General features: G+C 37.4%; 1 protein-coding gene across 2 annotated transcripts in view; it reads left to right on the top strand.

Annotated features, from left to right (window-relative positions):
- The window catches only part of EPB41L4A (erythrocyte membrane protein band 4.1 like 4A), a 232,472-nt gene that overhangs the window by 199,330 nt on the left and 16,896 nt on the right, over positions 1 to 16,246 (top strand). For both annotated transcript variants that reach the window (XM_045566141.1, XM_045566139.1), the window contains exon 18: positions 9,106 to 9,225. In XM_045566141.1, coding sequence (XP_045422097.1) covers positions 9,106 to 9,225 — 120 coding nt within the window. The remainder of the gene's footprint in view (positions 1 to 9,105; positions 9,226 to 16,246) is intronic.

Genomic DNA, 16,246 nt, shown 5'->3' with positions numbered 1-16,246 from the left:
GATTTACCATTTGTAGAGAGATTTCTCCCCCGAACTTTTAACATGGTATTACTATTATTTTATGCAACCAAAAATGAGAGACCCGTTTCATAGATCCCACAGTTTCAGGCTCACGTGTATATACATGCAAATTTGTGTTTACATTCATGCCAGGCACCCACAGATGAGTAAATGCAGTTAGTTCATATCTGTAAGGCACATTTTTAAGAGCTTATTAAAAACATCATTTATTAATTACATGTAATCGGTATTACTGGGGTCTTAATATATTAATCAGTTCTCCCTAGTTCCAAAATATTTATCTGAAAAGAACAAATACATGTGATTAATGAAAAGAGTACCAGGTTGGGAGATAGATTTAGTTGCCAGTTTCTAATTCAGTGGTTCTCAGCTGGGGGAATTTTGTCATCCCTGTCCCCTCCCTGAAACGTTTGGCAATGTCCAGGGACATTTTTTATTGTTATGATTGGGTGGGATGAGGGGTTGCAACAGGCCAGGGATACTATCAAACATTCTATGATGCATGGGACAGTTCCTGACAACAAAGTATCAAGTACAAAAATGTGTCAGTGGTGCTGTTGTTGAGAAACCTGTTTTCACCTAACGTGGAAGTCTGGCCTGGTTGCTTTACTTTTCTGGGCCATCTTTGTCTCTTCTGTAAAACGAGGAGGTTGGATTAGATAATCTCCAAAGTCCTTCTTTAGTGCTTGGAGCCCTTGTGCTTGGCACAAATTGAATCGGCCACCCTACCCTACTCTAAAGACTGTGTAATAATAGCGCAGACAGCATTGTAAGAGTGGACCATTTTCTTAGGAAAGCTTTCTATGTGGAGGCATCTTATGGGCTAGAATTACACTAGATAGATGTGGGCTCTCAATGTGTTATGACGTCTTTCTCAAGGAAATGATTTCAGTTTCTTCATCAGTAAAAATCCAAGTATACGAGCTCTCCCTTAGGTACCCTCTTCCTGCTCTAAAATTTAATATTTCTACACAAACAACACAAAGCAAGAAGATCTTTTTTGCTGTTTAAAACGTCTTGATCAAACCAGCATCTTAACAAATCTATTTCTGTTTTTGCTTGATGTATTCTAAATTATGCTCATAGATGCACTATTCTCAACTATTCAGAAGGTGGCTCATTTAAAAACAGTGTCTTTTGGGCCAGAAGTACTCAGAGTGACATTTGCTGTTGAAAATGAAACGCTAGTGAAAGTTGCCATCAAATCTTTAAATTGCTTATCACTGATCTGCTTGCACTGGCTTTAATATTCCTTGTAGGTGTTTTCTCCCTTTAGACTTTCTTCCTCCTCCTCCTCCATGGGCAGATTTTTAGATTGGCTTTCTTGTACTGTGTAGGAAATATGTTTTAGAATGACGATGGCTCTGACTGTTTAAATGCTAATACACTTTTTAAGGCTAGTAATGAGAAATAGCTTTCAAAACTCACTCTGACATATTTCATGTGAAGGATCCAGCAGGTTTCACAATCATTTATTTTACCTGTGGAAATATTGCCCTAGGCTTATATAAGTTGCCTGCATCTGCAGAAGATATGGTCTAGAGTCTAGCTCTCAAGAGCATAGCAAAAAACAGGCAGAGGGAGAAATGTGTATTTCAGTTTTGATCCCCACTTCTGCAATTCTGGTGCAGCAGGTGACAGCATGAGGAGAAAGTGCAAATGCATCGTGCTGCCTCTGGATGCTGCTTACCTGCTATGCTATGCTACTGCTAACCCCACAATCCCATTATTAGCCTTTTAAGTTTTGCCAGAACCTACTCGTTCCATATCAGGATGCATAGGTCTAAGTATTTAAACTGCAGTTTCTATAATAGTTATAACACCTAAGATGACGAGAGCCCTTATTTCTCCCTCAGTTTCTCTACTTATATCCTCATCTCCCTCTCTGTCCTCTTGCCTCCCTCCTCATGCCTTCTATCACATTATTTCCCTGACCCAGTTCCTTTCTCTCCCCTAGGCTTCTTTCCCATACTTTCTTCTTTCCATCTGTTTTCCCTGAATTCTGTCTCTGCTGAGAAACCAATGGTGTGTCACAAAGTAATCTGAGGATTCCAGTCAGGGTCTTGGTTTTGCCATGTGCTGATATTTGATCTTGGGCAACTCATTCAACCAATTCACATCTTAGTTTTCCTGTCCTGACAGTGGGGGTGGGGTGTATGGCAACTGATCTAATTTGTTGAACGAGTTACTATAAAGATCAAAGAAAATCTAAGAGGTGAGAGTGCTTTTGGGTATTGAGCCACACGGTCCTATACTCAGTTCTGGAGTTACTGCCTCTTCTTCACCTGTTATCTCTACCCGTCTTCCAGCCATTTTTACTTTTCTTTTGGTCTGGTCTTCCATTCTCCTACCTTTCCTAACTTTATACATTTAGTTATTTTCACACCAGGCATTCATGGGTAGGTTTTAGGGGTCTCATAACACCATGAAATTGTATGAAGACTGTGTGTGCTTCAAGTGCACAATTTTCTATGGGGTCTGTAGCTTTTATCAGATTCTTAAGGAGGTGTTTATATGGCCTCCAAAAAGTTATGACATATTCATTGTGACCTAAATAGTAAAGGATAGGTTGATATTGGGAAGTTAAATGATGTTTCAGTTCCCTGGTAGGATTAAAAGCTAAAATGCTTAAACTTTCCTTAGTGATTACTTACTTTGCTCTACTGACTTGCAAACCATTGTGAAACAGTTGGTTCAATTAAGTTCATCATGTTGGGAGCCTACCTAGCACAAGGCACTACACAGTTAATAGCCTATGTGAGTATTAGATAGTATTCACTTTTAGTAGTTGGAAGTTTGAATCTTGTCCCTGAGATCAGAAGTGTCAGCCAGCTTCTCTATAGGTTTGAGCTCATGGGCCATGCCCTGCATTTTTTCCAGGGCATATGCTGAAAGAGGACCTAGGAAGTAGACTTAGCAGAGTGAAACCTTTCGTGAACCAGCTTTCCCTGAAAATACCTTGAGCTTAGTAAAATATCCTTGACATTCAAACAAAGTGATCTGCAAAATATCCTTTGTGCTATTGATCAGAATCAGCAGTCCTTTGAGCATTCACTGGGGAGAATCTCTGGATTATTCAGTCGTTCGTTAGCTTCGATGTCTTGCTAGGCTCTTAGAATTTAGAAGTGGGAGATTTGGAGGGGCGAGTGACATGAAGAGGTAGTCTGGTATTTTTTTTGCAGCAGCATAAAGATAGAAGTAACTCTGGAGCCTGACAAGGATTAAAAGAGTAAGAAAAATGAGAGTTGTTCAGAGTAAGAGCAGGACTAGGGGAAACTGGCAACAGGGGACCCTTTGAACCTTTCTCTAATTTTTTTTCTTTGGATATTTGCATCGTAAGCAACGAGTCATTTATGTGGGGCTGTGTGTATATGTACATACAAATTAGGGAAGCCTGCGTTATGAATTTGACCCTGCTTTAAAGAGTTTTGTGGCTCTGAGTTGGTTACTATATCCCTTGAATCTTCATTTCTCATGTGCAAAGTGGAATAATACCTGCCCTACCTACCTCACAAGAGGTTTGTGAAGATCCAGGAGATAATGGATGTGCTTTGAAAAGTAGAAAGTGCCCTGCATAGGTAGGTTCTATTAAATTAATCAGAATGTTTAGCACTGCTCAGTATTATGTGAAGTGCCTGCAGTATCTGTAAAATAGAGCCCAGCTCCTCAAACAAAAAAGAAACATTTCTAACATGAATATGATCTGGCACAAATGTTGTTAAGAGTTTCTTCCTGCCTTTTAGATGTCTTTTAGGATCTGTTAGTCTATTGGATAACTATTAGTATCTGAATAGTCAATTAAGAGAGAGTTTTAAATATTTTAACTATGTTCCATAAGGTCTTTTATATTATTTTTCTAAAAAAAAAAAAAAAAAAAAGAATAAACACATTTCTGTAGCAGAAATTTGGCACTCTACCTAACAGGGATGATACATCTCAATAGGGCAAATCCTAGATCATGATTTTGGTAGGATTTAGTTGTGAGAGTGGTTTGAAAAAAAAACCAGAAAACCCATAACTTGATTGTCACCATACCGTAGGGGGAAAAAAAGTATTTGGAATGTTAGCAAACTTAAACCAGTGGGCATTTCTTTCACATAGCCTGAAAGTAGGTAACTGTTTCCTTGACAAGCATTGCCTCCTGTCCTGCCCCTGATTTAGAGGCTGTGCAAACAAGGTAAAATTGTGGATATGGAAAGGACAAATTCATACAAAGCCAGTGGAAACAGGAAGTGTTTACCACGTCATAGGTGCAAGGGTTTCTTAGTGCTACTTTAGACAGACTGATATGAAGATTTAGATGTTTGATGTGGATGATTTAGGGCTTCCTGGGCATACTCGAAGTTGACAGAGATGACTGCGGAAGTGCAAAGCTACACCAGCGGAGGAGTGCTGTTACATTACCCGGTGAGGGCGAAACAGATTTAAAAATTATGAAAGTAGGAGAGTTTAAAAGGGAAATTGTACCAAACGTAGTCCTTTGTAGCAGAGGGAGGATAAGGAATAAGTGGAAGAGACAGAAGTATCTTTAAGAGCAAATAAGAATAATTTATTGGTGGTGGGAAAAGCAAATGAATTTTTTTGCTTGCTAGTCTGAAGGGAGTTTGTCAACAGATGCCTAGAACCAACATAGATTTCCCTAGGGAAGAAAAACTGGGGGGAAAAAAAATAAAGATTGCTTTATAGCAGGTGATCCAAAAATGAGTGCAGTTGATGAGAAACACAAGTTGACAGTCAGCTGGGACCTGCGGGTTTAGTGTTAGCGATAGAGTGACCGTATGAAGCAATTGTCTGGAACGTTGTGCTATAGTTGAAGAGTAGAGGTTTCTTTCAGTGTGTCTGACTGGCTTGGAAATAAAATGGAAATAGAGAAACACTGAGTTTTAAAACTAGAAAGGATCTTTGCAATAATTTTGTAGGTGAAGAAACAGACCTGACCAAAGAAGGTAAGTGATTTGTGCAAGGTCCCTGAATCAGATAATGACAGAGTTGGGAACTCTATTCCCATTGGTAAATCAGGGGCAGGACAGTGGGCAATGTTTGTCAAGGAAACAGCTACCTCTTTTCAGGCTATGTGAAAGAAATCCCCACTGGCTTAAGTTTGCTAATATTCCAAACACGTTTTTTCCCCCCAGGGTACAGGACGATAAAGTTCATTTTTTTTTTAATCACTCAGAAGTAACGTGTATTGCTCGTATCATTTGAAGCTTCATTATACATTTGCTCTGTAAAACTTCTTAGGTTCAGCATTAAACGTGGGCTTTATCTCAGCAGATTAGAAGTGAATTAAGAACTGGTGTAAAGGAAGGTCCTATAGGAACAAAACTACTAAAGGGAGAGGACAAAGTAAAACTCAGGGATTTGTGTAATTTGTGTCATTCATTGGTAATGTGAAAAATTTTGCAGAAGAGGCAGAACTATAATTGGTAAGATAGGAAGGAAGGGACTAGGAATAGTCATTATCTTCATTATTATTATCCAACGATTATATGGCATTTCATCTTCAAAACCTTTGCAAACTTTAATTAAGTGTCAAAGCTAGTTAAAATCTAAATTGCATGGATAGTCTGGAAAAGTAGAGTGTTGAAGTTTGGTGAGACATGGAAGAAATATTAATACATTGGAATTCTTCTGTTCTGAAACATTGCTGGAATTTGCTCTATTCTAGAGCAACCCTCTTCCTTATACATTGCTTTCTTAAATAAGCCTTATTATGATACACTTCCTACTATAGCTGTTGACTCTATAGTTGTAGATGGGAAATAGACAAAATATGATAAATGCTGGCTTACTGGATCAATGGAAAGAGACATTTGGTGTTTTTTTGAGGCTCACTTTTAAATGCAACATTTAAAAATAAATAGATAGCCAATATAAATTACAGTGGGTTCTTTCCCCCCCCTTGAGATTTTTATGGTTATGATGTAAGAGCAATTTTGGCTTTTTAAAAGGTACTACATCAATGCAATGCTTGCAGTATTTTATTCTTCATGATGTAAATCCATGTATCAAAATTAAAACATAGGAAAGGAGCAAAAAACCACTTGAATACATCTAAGAATAAATTAGACTTAAAAAGTCAGAATCGTTATGGGAGACATGTCTTTTTCATTTAAAGATTTCTTTATTCATTCATGTATAAACAAAATAGTTACCTCCTGCCTCTTAAGGACTGAGTGCTACAATATTCTTTTAGGGCTGGGATTTTTCTTTCCATGTAGCACCTGTGTTTTCTGGAGCAGAGCAGCAATGGAAGAAATGACACTTTCATTCATGTAATGAGGCATCATTAACCAGAAGCCTTTTGTAAGGGTGTAATTTCAAACTTCATTATAGACTAAGGCAGCCACACCACCCATTATTCAGAAATACGTGATTCTGTTGTGACTCTCCAATGGACCTTGCATTTTTAATGAGTCTTGTTAGAATATTTATGAAACAGCATCACCAGTAGAGGGCATCTGTCTTTCAAACGTGTGGCTTACAAGGGTATTAGCTGACAGGGTTTCTCTGCCCTCACTTTGTTTCTTATTTTTTTCTCTTTTTAAAACTTTAGTAATTTTTATTTCAAAATATTAAGGGGGGTACAAGTGTTTTTGTTACATGGATCAGTTGTGTAATGCTGAAGCCAGGGCTTTTAGGGTGCCTGTCACCAGAGTAGTGTACATTGTGCCCTCATCTTTAGGCTTTTCAATTAGAAAAGTTAAAGGTACATGTTATAATCTGAAATTATTTCTGATTTAGACCTTATCATTAGCAAGGTGCAGGAAATATATGTGCTTACATCTCAGGAGTTTTAATTTTTAATCATCACAGTAAAATCTGAGTATGAAGGTAACCAGCTAAATCCCACGGTAGGTGAGAATGAACATACAGTATTGGTGCTGCCTTTTACCTGTCTACTCTGGGGAAAGTGTGTGTTTGCCTAAGTCAGGCCTCATCCTTGCTGGTAAGTTTGGTCTCTCAAAAGTCGAGATCCTGACTTCCTAAGAAAAATGCTTCACGTTGTAAAATTTAGTTCTGCACACAAACTATGCAGGGATTTTGTTCAGAAAGGAAACTGCAGTCTAAAAGACTCCAGGGTTAGGAGTAGGACACTTGGGTTTTGCATCTGATCCTGGGCCCAGCAATCCAGGTGTGACTTCCTGTAGTGGGGTAGATGCTACCCTGCCAACCTGACACCTCCCCGTTGGCTGTCTCGTCCTATCTCAGACCTCTCAGTCCTGGGAATGTCCACAACTGCCCAGGCCAGGGGCCTGTCCAGCAGCAGGCCAGGGGCTTTCTGACTGTCACATGATACATAGAAAGGCTTATAAGAGTAGGTTCTGGCCACAGAAATGTGTATATGTATACCCACACACACCCGTGCATGCACATATGTGTATCCATATGGCATGTTCAAATGGAAGTATTTGTTCCAAAGAATGATTAACAATTGTGATAAAAGTACATTGTCTCATATTTTTTCCAGATATTTCTAATATTAAGGTCCATAGCAGTATATGTTTAATTTTAATTTACTCAGTACACGCTATGAGAGAGGGAACTACATTCTTAAATCTGTGAAAAATACCATGACTGTTTCCTGTTACTCTTCAAATAATAGATAGCCTATCAGAAATGAAAACTTCATCGAGGAAATACACATACTTCAAAGGCTTGGAGTATGTTACAGATAATTTTTTACTTAACACAATTCCCCTTTAGCTTCTTCCTCATAAGGTGCTGTTATTTTAACTTGAATTGCCTTTACTTTATCTTTAAGTTCTGTGTGAAATGAATATTTGTCACCTGTCGCTAATTTGCGCTTATAACCCAGCTCAGATATCCACCCCACAGTCTATACTAAGTGCTGTAACAGAGGAACCAAAAGACATCTGTTCTGAGAGAGAGAATGTCTCCAAACGTGTCTGTTCTTTCCACCTTTGTCCTGAAGCAGCTATGCTCATACATTGTCAGTACTTGGGTGAGTCCCTAGCAATTCCCTGCTGCTCTCTCCACCCTGGGAGACAAACACTCTGCAGCAGCTTCCTGAAGACCTTACATAAATTGTAAGTTAAATATTCAAATGGCAGGTGTTTGGTTTTTGCAAGGAATACTCACCGCTTCACAGCACAACTGCAACGCCTTTGAGACAGTATTTACACGTGAATTAAGTACTCGCTTCCCCTCTTCTCCCCCAACACTGCACCTCGCTGTTAAAAAGCCTTGACACAGCAGAAGTCTGAAACTTCTGCAGGCTCAGTATGGTCCATGGAGGGGTTTTATTAGGTCCATACAATGTTTTAAAATTTGGAACTGATTGTCAATACTTGAAACTTGGAAGAGGTCATTTTAAAATTCCAGATTTAGGGATTATCTTTTTTTAAGAATGAGAAGATTTGGTAACACTGTCCTGTGATCTCACGGGGTAAGTGCCTTCGCTCCCCAGTCCTTCCTGTTTCCCTTTCTCCCCTTTACAGTCGGTCCTTGCCTGGCACCTGGCCACACCGCGTGTCCAGCCCCAAGTCCCTCTTCAGCACGTGACCGCCACGGGCAGGATGGCGTGTGCTTACTCGGGCTAGTGTGTTACGCCACCTTATCTAACCTTTTGTAGTTCTGGTATTCTAGCTTTAAAAATGGGAATTTTTTCTGGCACCTGTTGTTGATGAAAACTTTGACGATTAATGTGAATTATTAATATTTCAAAGTAAAATCGTTTATTGCTATTTTTATTAGCACATTAAAAAAATGACATTGTTTCACAGATTAAGATTGGCTCTATAGCAGATACCACTGTTTCTTTAGCCAAAACTTAGATGTATTTTAAATGAGTTTTTATTCGCCACGTCTTTTTCTTAGAAAATTTTAAGTCAGAAGTCTGAAAATAACGTATGTGTACATATTTAATATGAATATTATAATATATACTTATATATGTCACACTTATGGATATATTAATCCAGTTATATATGTTGTTAACTTTCAGTGATGATAATAAATTTTCTGCTTCTTAAATAAGCTTTACAAGTAAGCTTAGGATGAAGAAAAACAAGGCACCGTGTGTGTGGATGCTAACTTCAGATGAATGGTTTTTCCTTTCAGAATACGGCAGGAGAATGATATGGTTGATTCAGCGCCTCAGTGGGAAGCTGTGTTGAGGAGACAAAAGGAAAAGAATCAAGCAGACCCCAACAACAGGCGGTCCAGACACAGATCCCGCTCGTACGTGGACTCTCTTTATACCTTGATTCAAAACCAATGAGTTTAAGTAGCGAGTGGCTGCTAAAGTGGTTTAGCTCAACCATAATTATCCCATTGTTTTCATATTTACCTTCTGACATTTGTGACATTCATTAACTGTATTTGAAGCTGTAGAAGGTGGAGCACAGCCAACTTGAGATGTCATGAAGACAAGGCTATCAAAACCATATTTTTGTTTTGTTCTGTACTGCTTTTAAACAAAAGCATAGATTCACCGAATAAATAGGCATGGTCTCCTTTGTCATGGAGTCTGGCTGTTGGTGAAATACCTGCTGCTTCTCTCAATTTGAGTCTGCACAATTCTCTGAAGCCTTGTCCAGATTGAACCAGATGTGAATATCTTCCCAGCAAATTACCATTTGTGAGCAGTAGTCAGCGAGTGATTCATTACACCCCAAGGCTGGGATGTGCATGCTCCTCCTGTTGCTAGGCAATGCCATGTGTGAGCACAGTGACCCCATAACAGTGAGATTGCCCGTCCCCCAAATTAGTTTTCTTTGAGCTGATAAAGTTTATGTGTGGTGTTTTTTAAATCTGTGCATCATCAAGATTTAGACCCCTCACCTCTCCATTTCTCAAAGCATACCTTTTTAAAAGTGAGCCAAGACTAAGTGCAGATCCTTTTGTGATTATGGGTGGTTAGATGTCTGGGGTTGATTACTCTTGGGAGGAGGGATTAAGGCCAAGTGTCTAAGATAAGGGAATGGAAGGATGTTGGGAGTGGTTGTGGAGACGGACTAGATAGTGGGTGGGGGGTGGCTGTGAGGGAGCCAGGCAGAAGGGCGACCGAGGACAGCTGTGAGTACTAGGTAAGGTTAACTGATGCCAGGAGAGGACTCTGCACCGTACACCCCCGGGCCTTTGTGCTGTGGGACACTAAGGGACACGTCTCAGTCTTAGAGGTTTACCTTTTAATTAGAAGTTAACCCAGTGTGTAGGTTTTTCTTTTTTTATCAGTAGTACATCATAATGAGTGATGACTATTTCTTTTGTGACAGAAAGCCTGCAAGTAGTGACTAAGCAGTATATACGCTTAACAGATTTATTTATTATTCTGTTATGTTTTTTTGGGGGGGGAACCTAATTATACTGTTGTTCAATTTTAAGCAGAAGCTAATAAAAAGTTTTTTGTCTTGATAGCACCTCCTCCCAACCCCATTAAAAAAGGATGGTTTAAATATGAAAGAATCAGACCTCATTGAATATATAATAGTTTAACCAAAAGGCGCAGAACCCAAGATCAGATCCAGCATAGGCACGGGTAAATCTTTTGCCGCCACGCTTTTACCTTTCCACGTGGAATGTTTTTCCATGGGAGACTTGTTACACGCAAAGTTTGGTGACTTGATATTAAATCTTAAAATAGCATTCAGTTTTTCTAATCATTTCTGAAGCATTCTAAGTTCTGTTAAATGCCAGGAGTCCATTTCATTTATTAAAAAATGGAAAAGTAAAATAAAGTTAAGAAAAATCCTGTATATAAATTTTTTTTAGAGATGGGGTCTTGCCGTGTTGCCAGGCTGGAGTGCAGTGGCTATTCATTCATAAGCTTAATACTGCTAATAATCAGCATGGGAGTTTTGACCTGTTCTGTTTCTACTCTGGGCTGGTTCAACCCTCCTTAGGCAACCTGGTGGTCCCCTGCTCTTGGGAGGTCACCATATTGATGCTGAAGTTAGCATGACACCTGATTGGTATAGCACATGACAGCCCAGAACTCCTGGGCTCAAGCAATCCTCCTGCCTCAATGTCTGAGTAGCTGGGACTACAGGTGTGCGCCCAGCATAAATTTTGGAGAAGTCAAAAAACATTCCTGAAGGCAATAGTATGGAACTATTCATTTATAAATAAAGTTGACAAACAGAATAATTCAAAGTTGTTGAGTATTACTATAATTCAATTATATTTTGGGGCAAATACTTGTTACATAGGTCTGGGAATTTGATCATTTCTTGAGTGATCTGAGGTTCATTTAACAGCCTAAGGAATAAACTTTTTTAAATTGAGGTAATGAAGTGAAATTTACATATAGTCAAATGCTCTCATCTTAAGTATACAGTTCAGTGAATTCTGACAGATGTATACATAGCAAGTCCATTCTGCCAGTTGAGATGTAGACTGTTTCCATCATCCAGAAAGTTCCATCATGGTCCTTCTAGTTAGTGCCCACCCCCACAGGCAACCACTGTTCTGATTTCTATCATCATACATTAGTTTTTGTCTCTATTGAACTTTATGTAAATGTCATTACATAATATGCTCTTTTAAAATCTGGCTTCTTTCATGAAACAATGTTTTTGAGATCCATTCATGGTATCAGTGGCTACATAAATTTTTTGTATCAAATGCCACAATTTATCCATTCTCCTCTTGATGGACATTTGGATTGTTTGCAGTTTTTGCCATTGTGTTAAAAGCTGCCATAGACATTCTGTGCGGGTGTATCTCTGGAATCTGTTCTCTTTTGGGTAAATACCTAGGAGTGGAATTTCTGGCTTAGAGGGTATTTGCAGTTTAATTTTATAAGGAACTACCAAAATGATTTCCAAAGAGCTCATATCATTGTACACCCCATTAACAATGTATTAGAGTTTTTATTTTGCCCCATTCTTGCTTAGTTGGTTTTGTTGGTCTTGTTAATTTTAACTATTCTAGTAGGTTTAAAGTGGTATTCCATTGTGGTTTTAATTATTAATAGCATTTCCATGATTACTAATAATATTAACCACGTTTGTGTGCTTATTGGTTATTCATATATCTTCATTTTTAAAGTATCCAAATTTTTGTCCATTTTGAATTGGGTTGTCCTTTTTTATTCATTTGTAAATTACTTATGTATTCTGGATAAAGTTTTTTTTCAGATATGTGTATTGTGAATACTTGCTCCCAGGGTGTGGTTTGCCTTTTCATGTTCTTAACATTGTTTTATGATGAGCAGATATTTTTAATTTTGATGAAGAACAATCTATAATTTATTTCATTTATAGTTAAGAATTTTTTTCATATTAAGGAATATTTGCCTACCCTTTGGTTACAGATAGTCTTATATCTTTTTCTAACAGTTTTATAGACTTTGCTCTTATATTTAGGTCTGTGATCTATCTGAAGTTAATTGTTGTGTTTGTGAGGTGGAGAGAGAGTTTTTCCCCACATGTCTATCCAGTTACTCCACTACCATTTTTGAAAAGATTGTCTTCATTGAGTTGTCTTGTGGCCTTTATTGAAAATCACTTGACTGCTTATACGTGGGCCAGTTTTGCTTCATTGATCTATTTGTCTATCCCATGTTGTCTTACTTACTATAGTTTTATAGTAAGACTTGAATCAGGCAGTGTATATTCTCCAACTTTGGCTTTCTTCTTTTTTTTTCCCCAAGATTGCTTTAGCTATTTTAGGTCCTTTGTATTTCTGTGTAAATTTTTGGATCAGTTTGTCAGTTTTTACCACCTCTCCCACCAGGAAAAAAAAAAGGCTTTAGATTAGGAGTATATTGAATCTGTAGATCAGTTTTGAGAAAATAAGTATCCTACCCATCCAGTGATCTTTAGCTCCTTTCAGCAATGTTTTATAGTTTTCAGTACAGTTATTACATTTATTTTATTAAATTTGATCCTAAATATTTAATATTTTGATTGTATTGAGCTGTACATTTAAAAAGTTTATTTCCCAATTGTTTGCTAGAATATAGAAAAATAAATGATTTTTTAAAATACTGATGTTACATCTTGCCACCCTACAACCTTGTTGAATTCATTTACTAGCTCTAGAAGCTTGCTCATTTTTTGTGGTTTCTTAGGATTTTCTACAGTTAAAATCATATTGTTTGTGGCTAGAGACAGTTTTCCCTGATGTATAATCTTTTTGCCTTTTATTCTGTTCCTTCCCTTACTGTACTGGCTAGATCTTCTAGTACAGTGTTGAATAGAAGTGGTAAGAAAGCAGACGTCCTTGGCTGGCTGGTTTGCTTCTGGGGAAAGCATTCAGTATGTCACATTAAGTATGATGCTAGCTGTGAAACTGAGGAAGGTCCCTTCTATTCCTAGTTTGCTGAGTTAGTCAAGAGTTTATCATGAATGAGTTTTTAGTTTTATTATAAGCCTTTTCTACATCTGCTGAGATAATTGTGTATGGGTTATGTTGATTTCATTAGTGGAGGAATTACATGGATTCAATTTTGAATGATGCATCCTTGTGTTCCTAGGATAAGCCCCTTGTGGTCGTGATATGTTATCCTTTTTGTATATTGCTGGATTTGGTATGGCATTAAGATTTTTTTTTCTATGTTCATGAGAAAAATTGATCAGTAATTTTCTTATAGGTCAGATTTTTGGTAATAGTATAATACTGTTCATTTAAAATAATTTGGGAAGTATTCTTTCTTCCTCTATTTTATGAACGAGTTAATGTAAAATTAGAATTTTTTTCTTATATATTTGATATGATTCACCAGTGAAATTATCTCTGCTTAGAATTTTCCTTGTGGAAAGTTTTAAATTACAAAATCAATTCTTTAAGCAGGTATTGGATGATTTGTATTTTCTGGTTGTTCTGGTTTTGATAATTTGTGGTTTAAAAGGAATTTGTTCATTTTATCTCAGTTGTCAAATCTTTTAACAAAAACTTGTTCACAGTTCCTCATTATGTTTCTAACATTGGTGAAATCTGTTGTGATATTGCTGTTTTCATTCCTGATGATGGTGATTTGTGTTTTCTCTCTCCTTTTTTTTCTTAATCTAGTTATTTCAAGGAACCACCCTGGTTTGTTGATTTTCTGTTATCTGTTATCTATTTCATTGATTTCTACTCTTCATTATTTCTTTCCTTCTACTTATTTTGTCTTTTGCTTGCTCTTCTTTTTTCATCATCTTAAGGTGACACTGATTTTAAACCTTTCTTCTTTTTTAATATAAGCATAAATTTATAAATTATCGCTTAAGCCTTGCCTTAACCATTAATATATCTCTCATATTTTTAACATGTGTTGTTTTTATTATCATGCAGTTCAAAATGATTTTCAATTTCCCTTGTGATTTCTTTGATCATGGGTTTTGTAGTTGTGTTTAATTTCCAAATATTGAGGGATTTTCTAGATATCTCATTGTCATTAATTTCTAATTTAATTCCATTATGGTAAAAGAAACTGTATGATTTATTTTATTGAGACTTGTTTTAAGGCCTAGCATATGGTCTTCAATGATGAATGACCTGTGGACTTGAAAAGAGTTAATAGTCTCAGTCATTGGCTGCCAAATAGATCCAGTTAGCTGAGTGTTCAGATAGTCTGTATCTTTTCTGATTTATCTATTTTTCAAGCAGTCATTGAGAGGGGAGTATTAAAATCTCTAACAATGGTTGTGGAATTGTCTGTTTTACCCTTTACTTCTGTCAGTTTTCACTTCAAGTTACTTTGAAATTATGGTATCAGGTATATATATATATATATATATATAGTGTGTGTGTGTGTGATTGTTTTCCCTTCCTGATGAATTGACCCTTTATTTTGATAATACTGCTTTCTCTGCATCCTCTGTACATGCACGTATTTGTGTATATCCACTACACCTTTCTCATGTTTACTATTTGCATGGTATATCCTTTTAATATTTTACTTTAAGCCTAGCTATGTCTTTATATTTAAAATACATCTTTGTAGACAGCATGTAGTTGGTCTTACTGTGTTTTTAATCTAGCCTGACAATCCCTACCTTTTCAGTTGAATGTTTAGTCTATTGGCTGTTAGCATAATTACTAATATTTTGAGACTTAAGTCTACCATCTTGCGCTTTTTTCCTATTTATTATATCTGATTTTTGTTGGTTTGTTGCTCCTTTTCTACTTTATTTTGCATCAATTGAATATATATATATATATTTTTCTTTGAGACAGAGTCTTGCTCTTTTGCCCGGGCTAGAGTGCCATGGTGTCAGCCTAGCTCACAGCAACCTCAAACTCCTGGGCTCAAGCGATCCTCCTGCCTCAGCCTCCCGAGTAGCTGGGACTATAGGCATGCGCCACCATGCCCGGCTAATTTTTCTATATATATTTTTAGCTGTCCATATAATTTCTTTCTATTTTTAGTAGAGATGGGGTCTTGCTCTTGCTCAGGCTGGTGTCGAACTCCACCCGCCTCGGCCTCCCAGAGTGCTAGGATTACAGGCATGAGTCACCGTGCCCGGCCAATTGAATATTTTTTGATATTCCATTTTACTTTCTTCATTGATGTCTTACCTATACTTCTTTTATTATTTTTTATTTATTTATTCTCTCCGTGGCTTACACCATTCCTTAACTTAACCACACCATTTAGGGTTACTATTGTAACATTTTATGTAAAAGTTAGAAACCTTGGGAAAATATAGCTCCATTTATCCCATCCCTTTGCGCTATTGTCATATATTGTATTTTTGCTTGTTAGAAGCCCTAAATTAGTGTTATTATCTTTGCTTACACAGTGTGTTGTTATTTAATGAAATTAAGAAACGAGGAAGAAAAACCTTATAGTTAGTATGGTGAGCAGAATAATGGCCCTTGAAACATGTCCATGTCTTAATCTCCATGACTTGTGAATATGTTATGCTAGATGACAAAGGAGAATTAAGAATGCAGGTAGAATTAAGGTTGTCAATAAATTGACCCTCAGCCAGGGAGATTATCCTGGATTATCCAAGTAGGCCAGAAGTAATCAAAAGCGTTCTTAAAAGTGGAGGAGGGGACAGAAGAGGAAGTCAGAGTGATTCAATTTGAAAATGACTCAGCCTGCTGTGAAGATGGAAGAAAGGGCCTTTGAGCCAAGCGTGTAGAAGTCAGAAAAGGTAAGAAAATGACTTTTCCTGGAGTCTCCGGAAAGGAACATAGCCCTGCCAACACCTTGATTTTTGCCTGGTAGCTTAACTCCTGGCCTCAAGTGATCATCTCATCTCCCTCCCAATGCCAGCTTCAAAAATAAAAAAAAATTAGCTAGGCATGGTGGCACAAACCTGTA

This window comes from Lemur catta, chromosome 12, assembly GCF_020740605.2.
Source record: "Lemur catta isolate mLemCat1 chromosome 12, mLemCat1.pri, whole genome shotgun sequence".
Classification (NCBI taxonomy): domain Eukaryota; kingdom Metazoa; phylum Chordata; class Mammalia; order Primates; family Lemuridae; genus Lemur; species Lemur catta.
The sequence above is the reverse complement of the archived record's forward strand: the minus strand, read 5'-3'. Positions and strand labels throughout refer to the sequence as shown.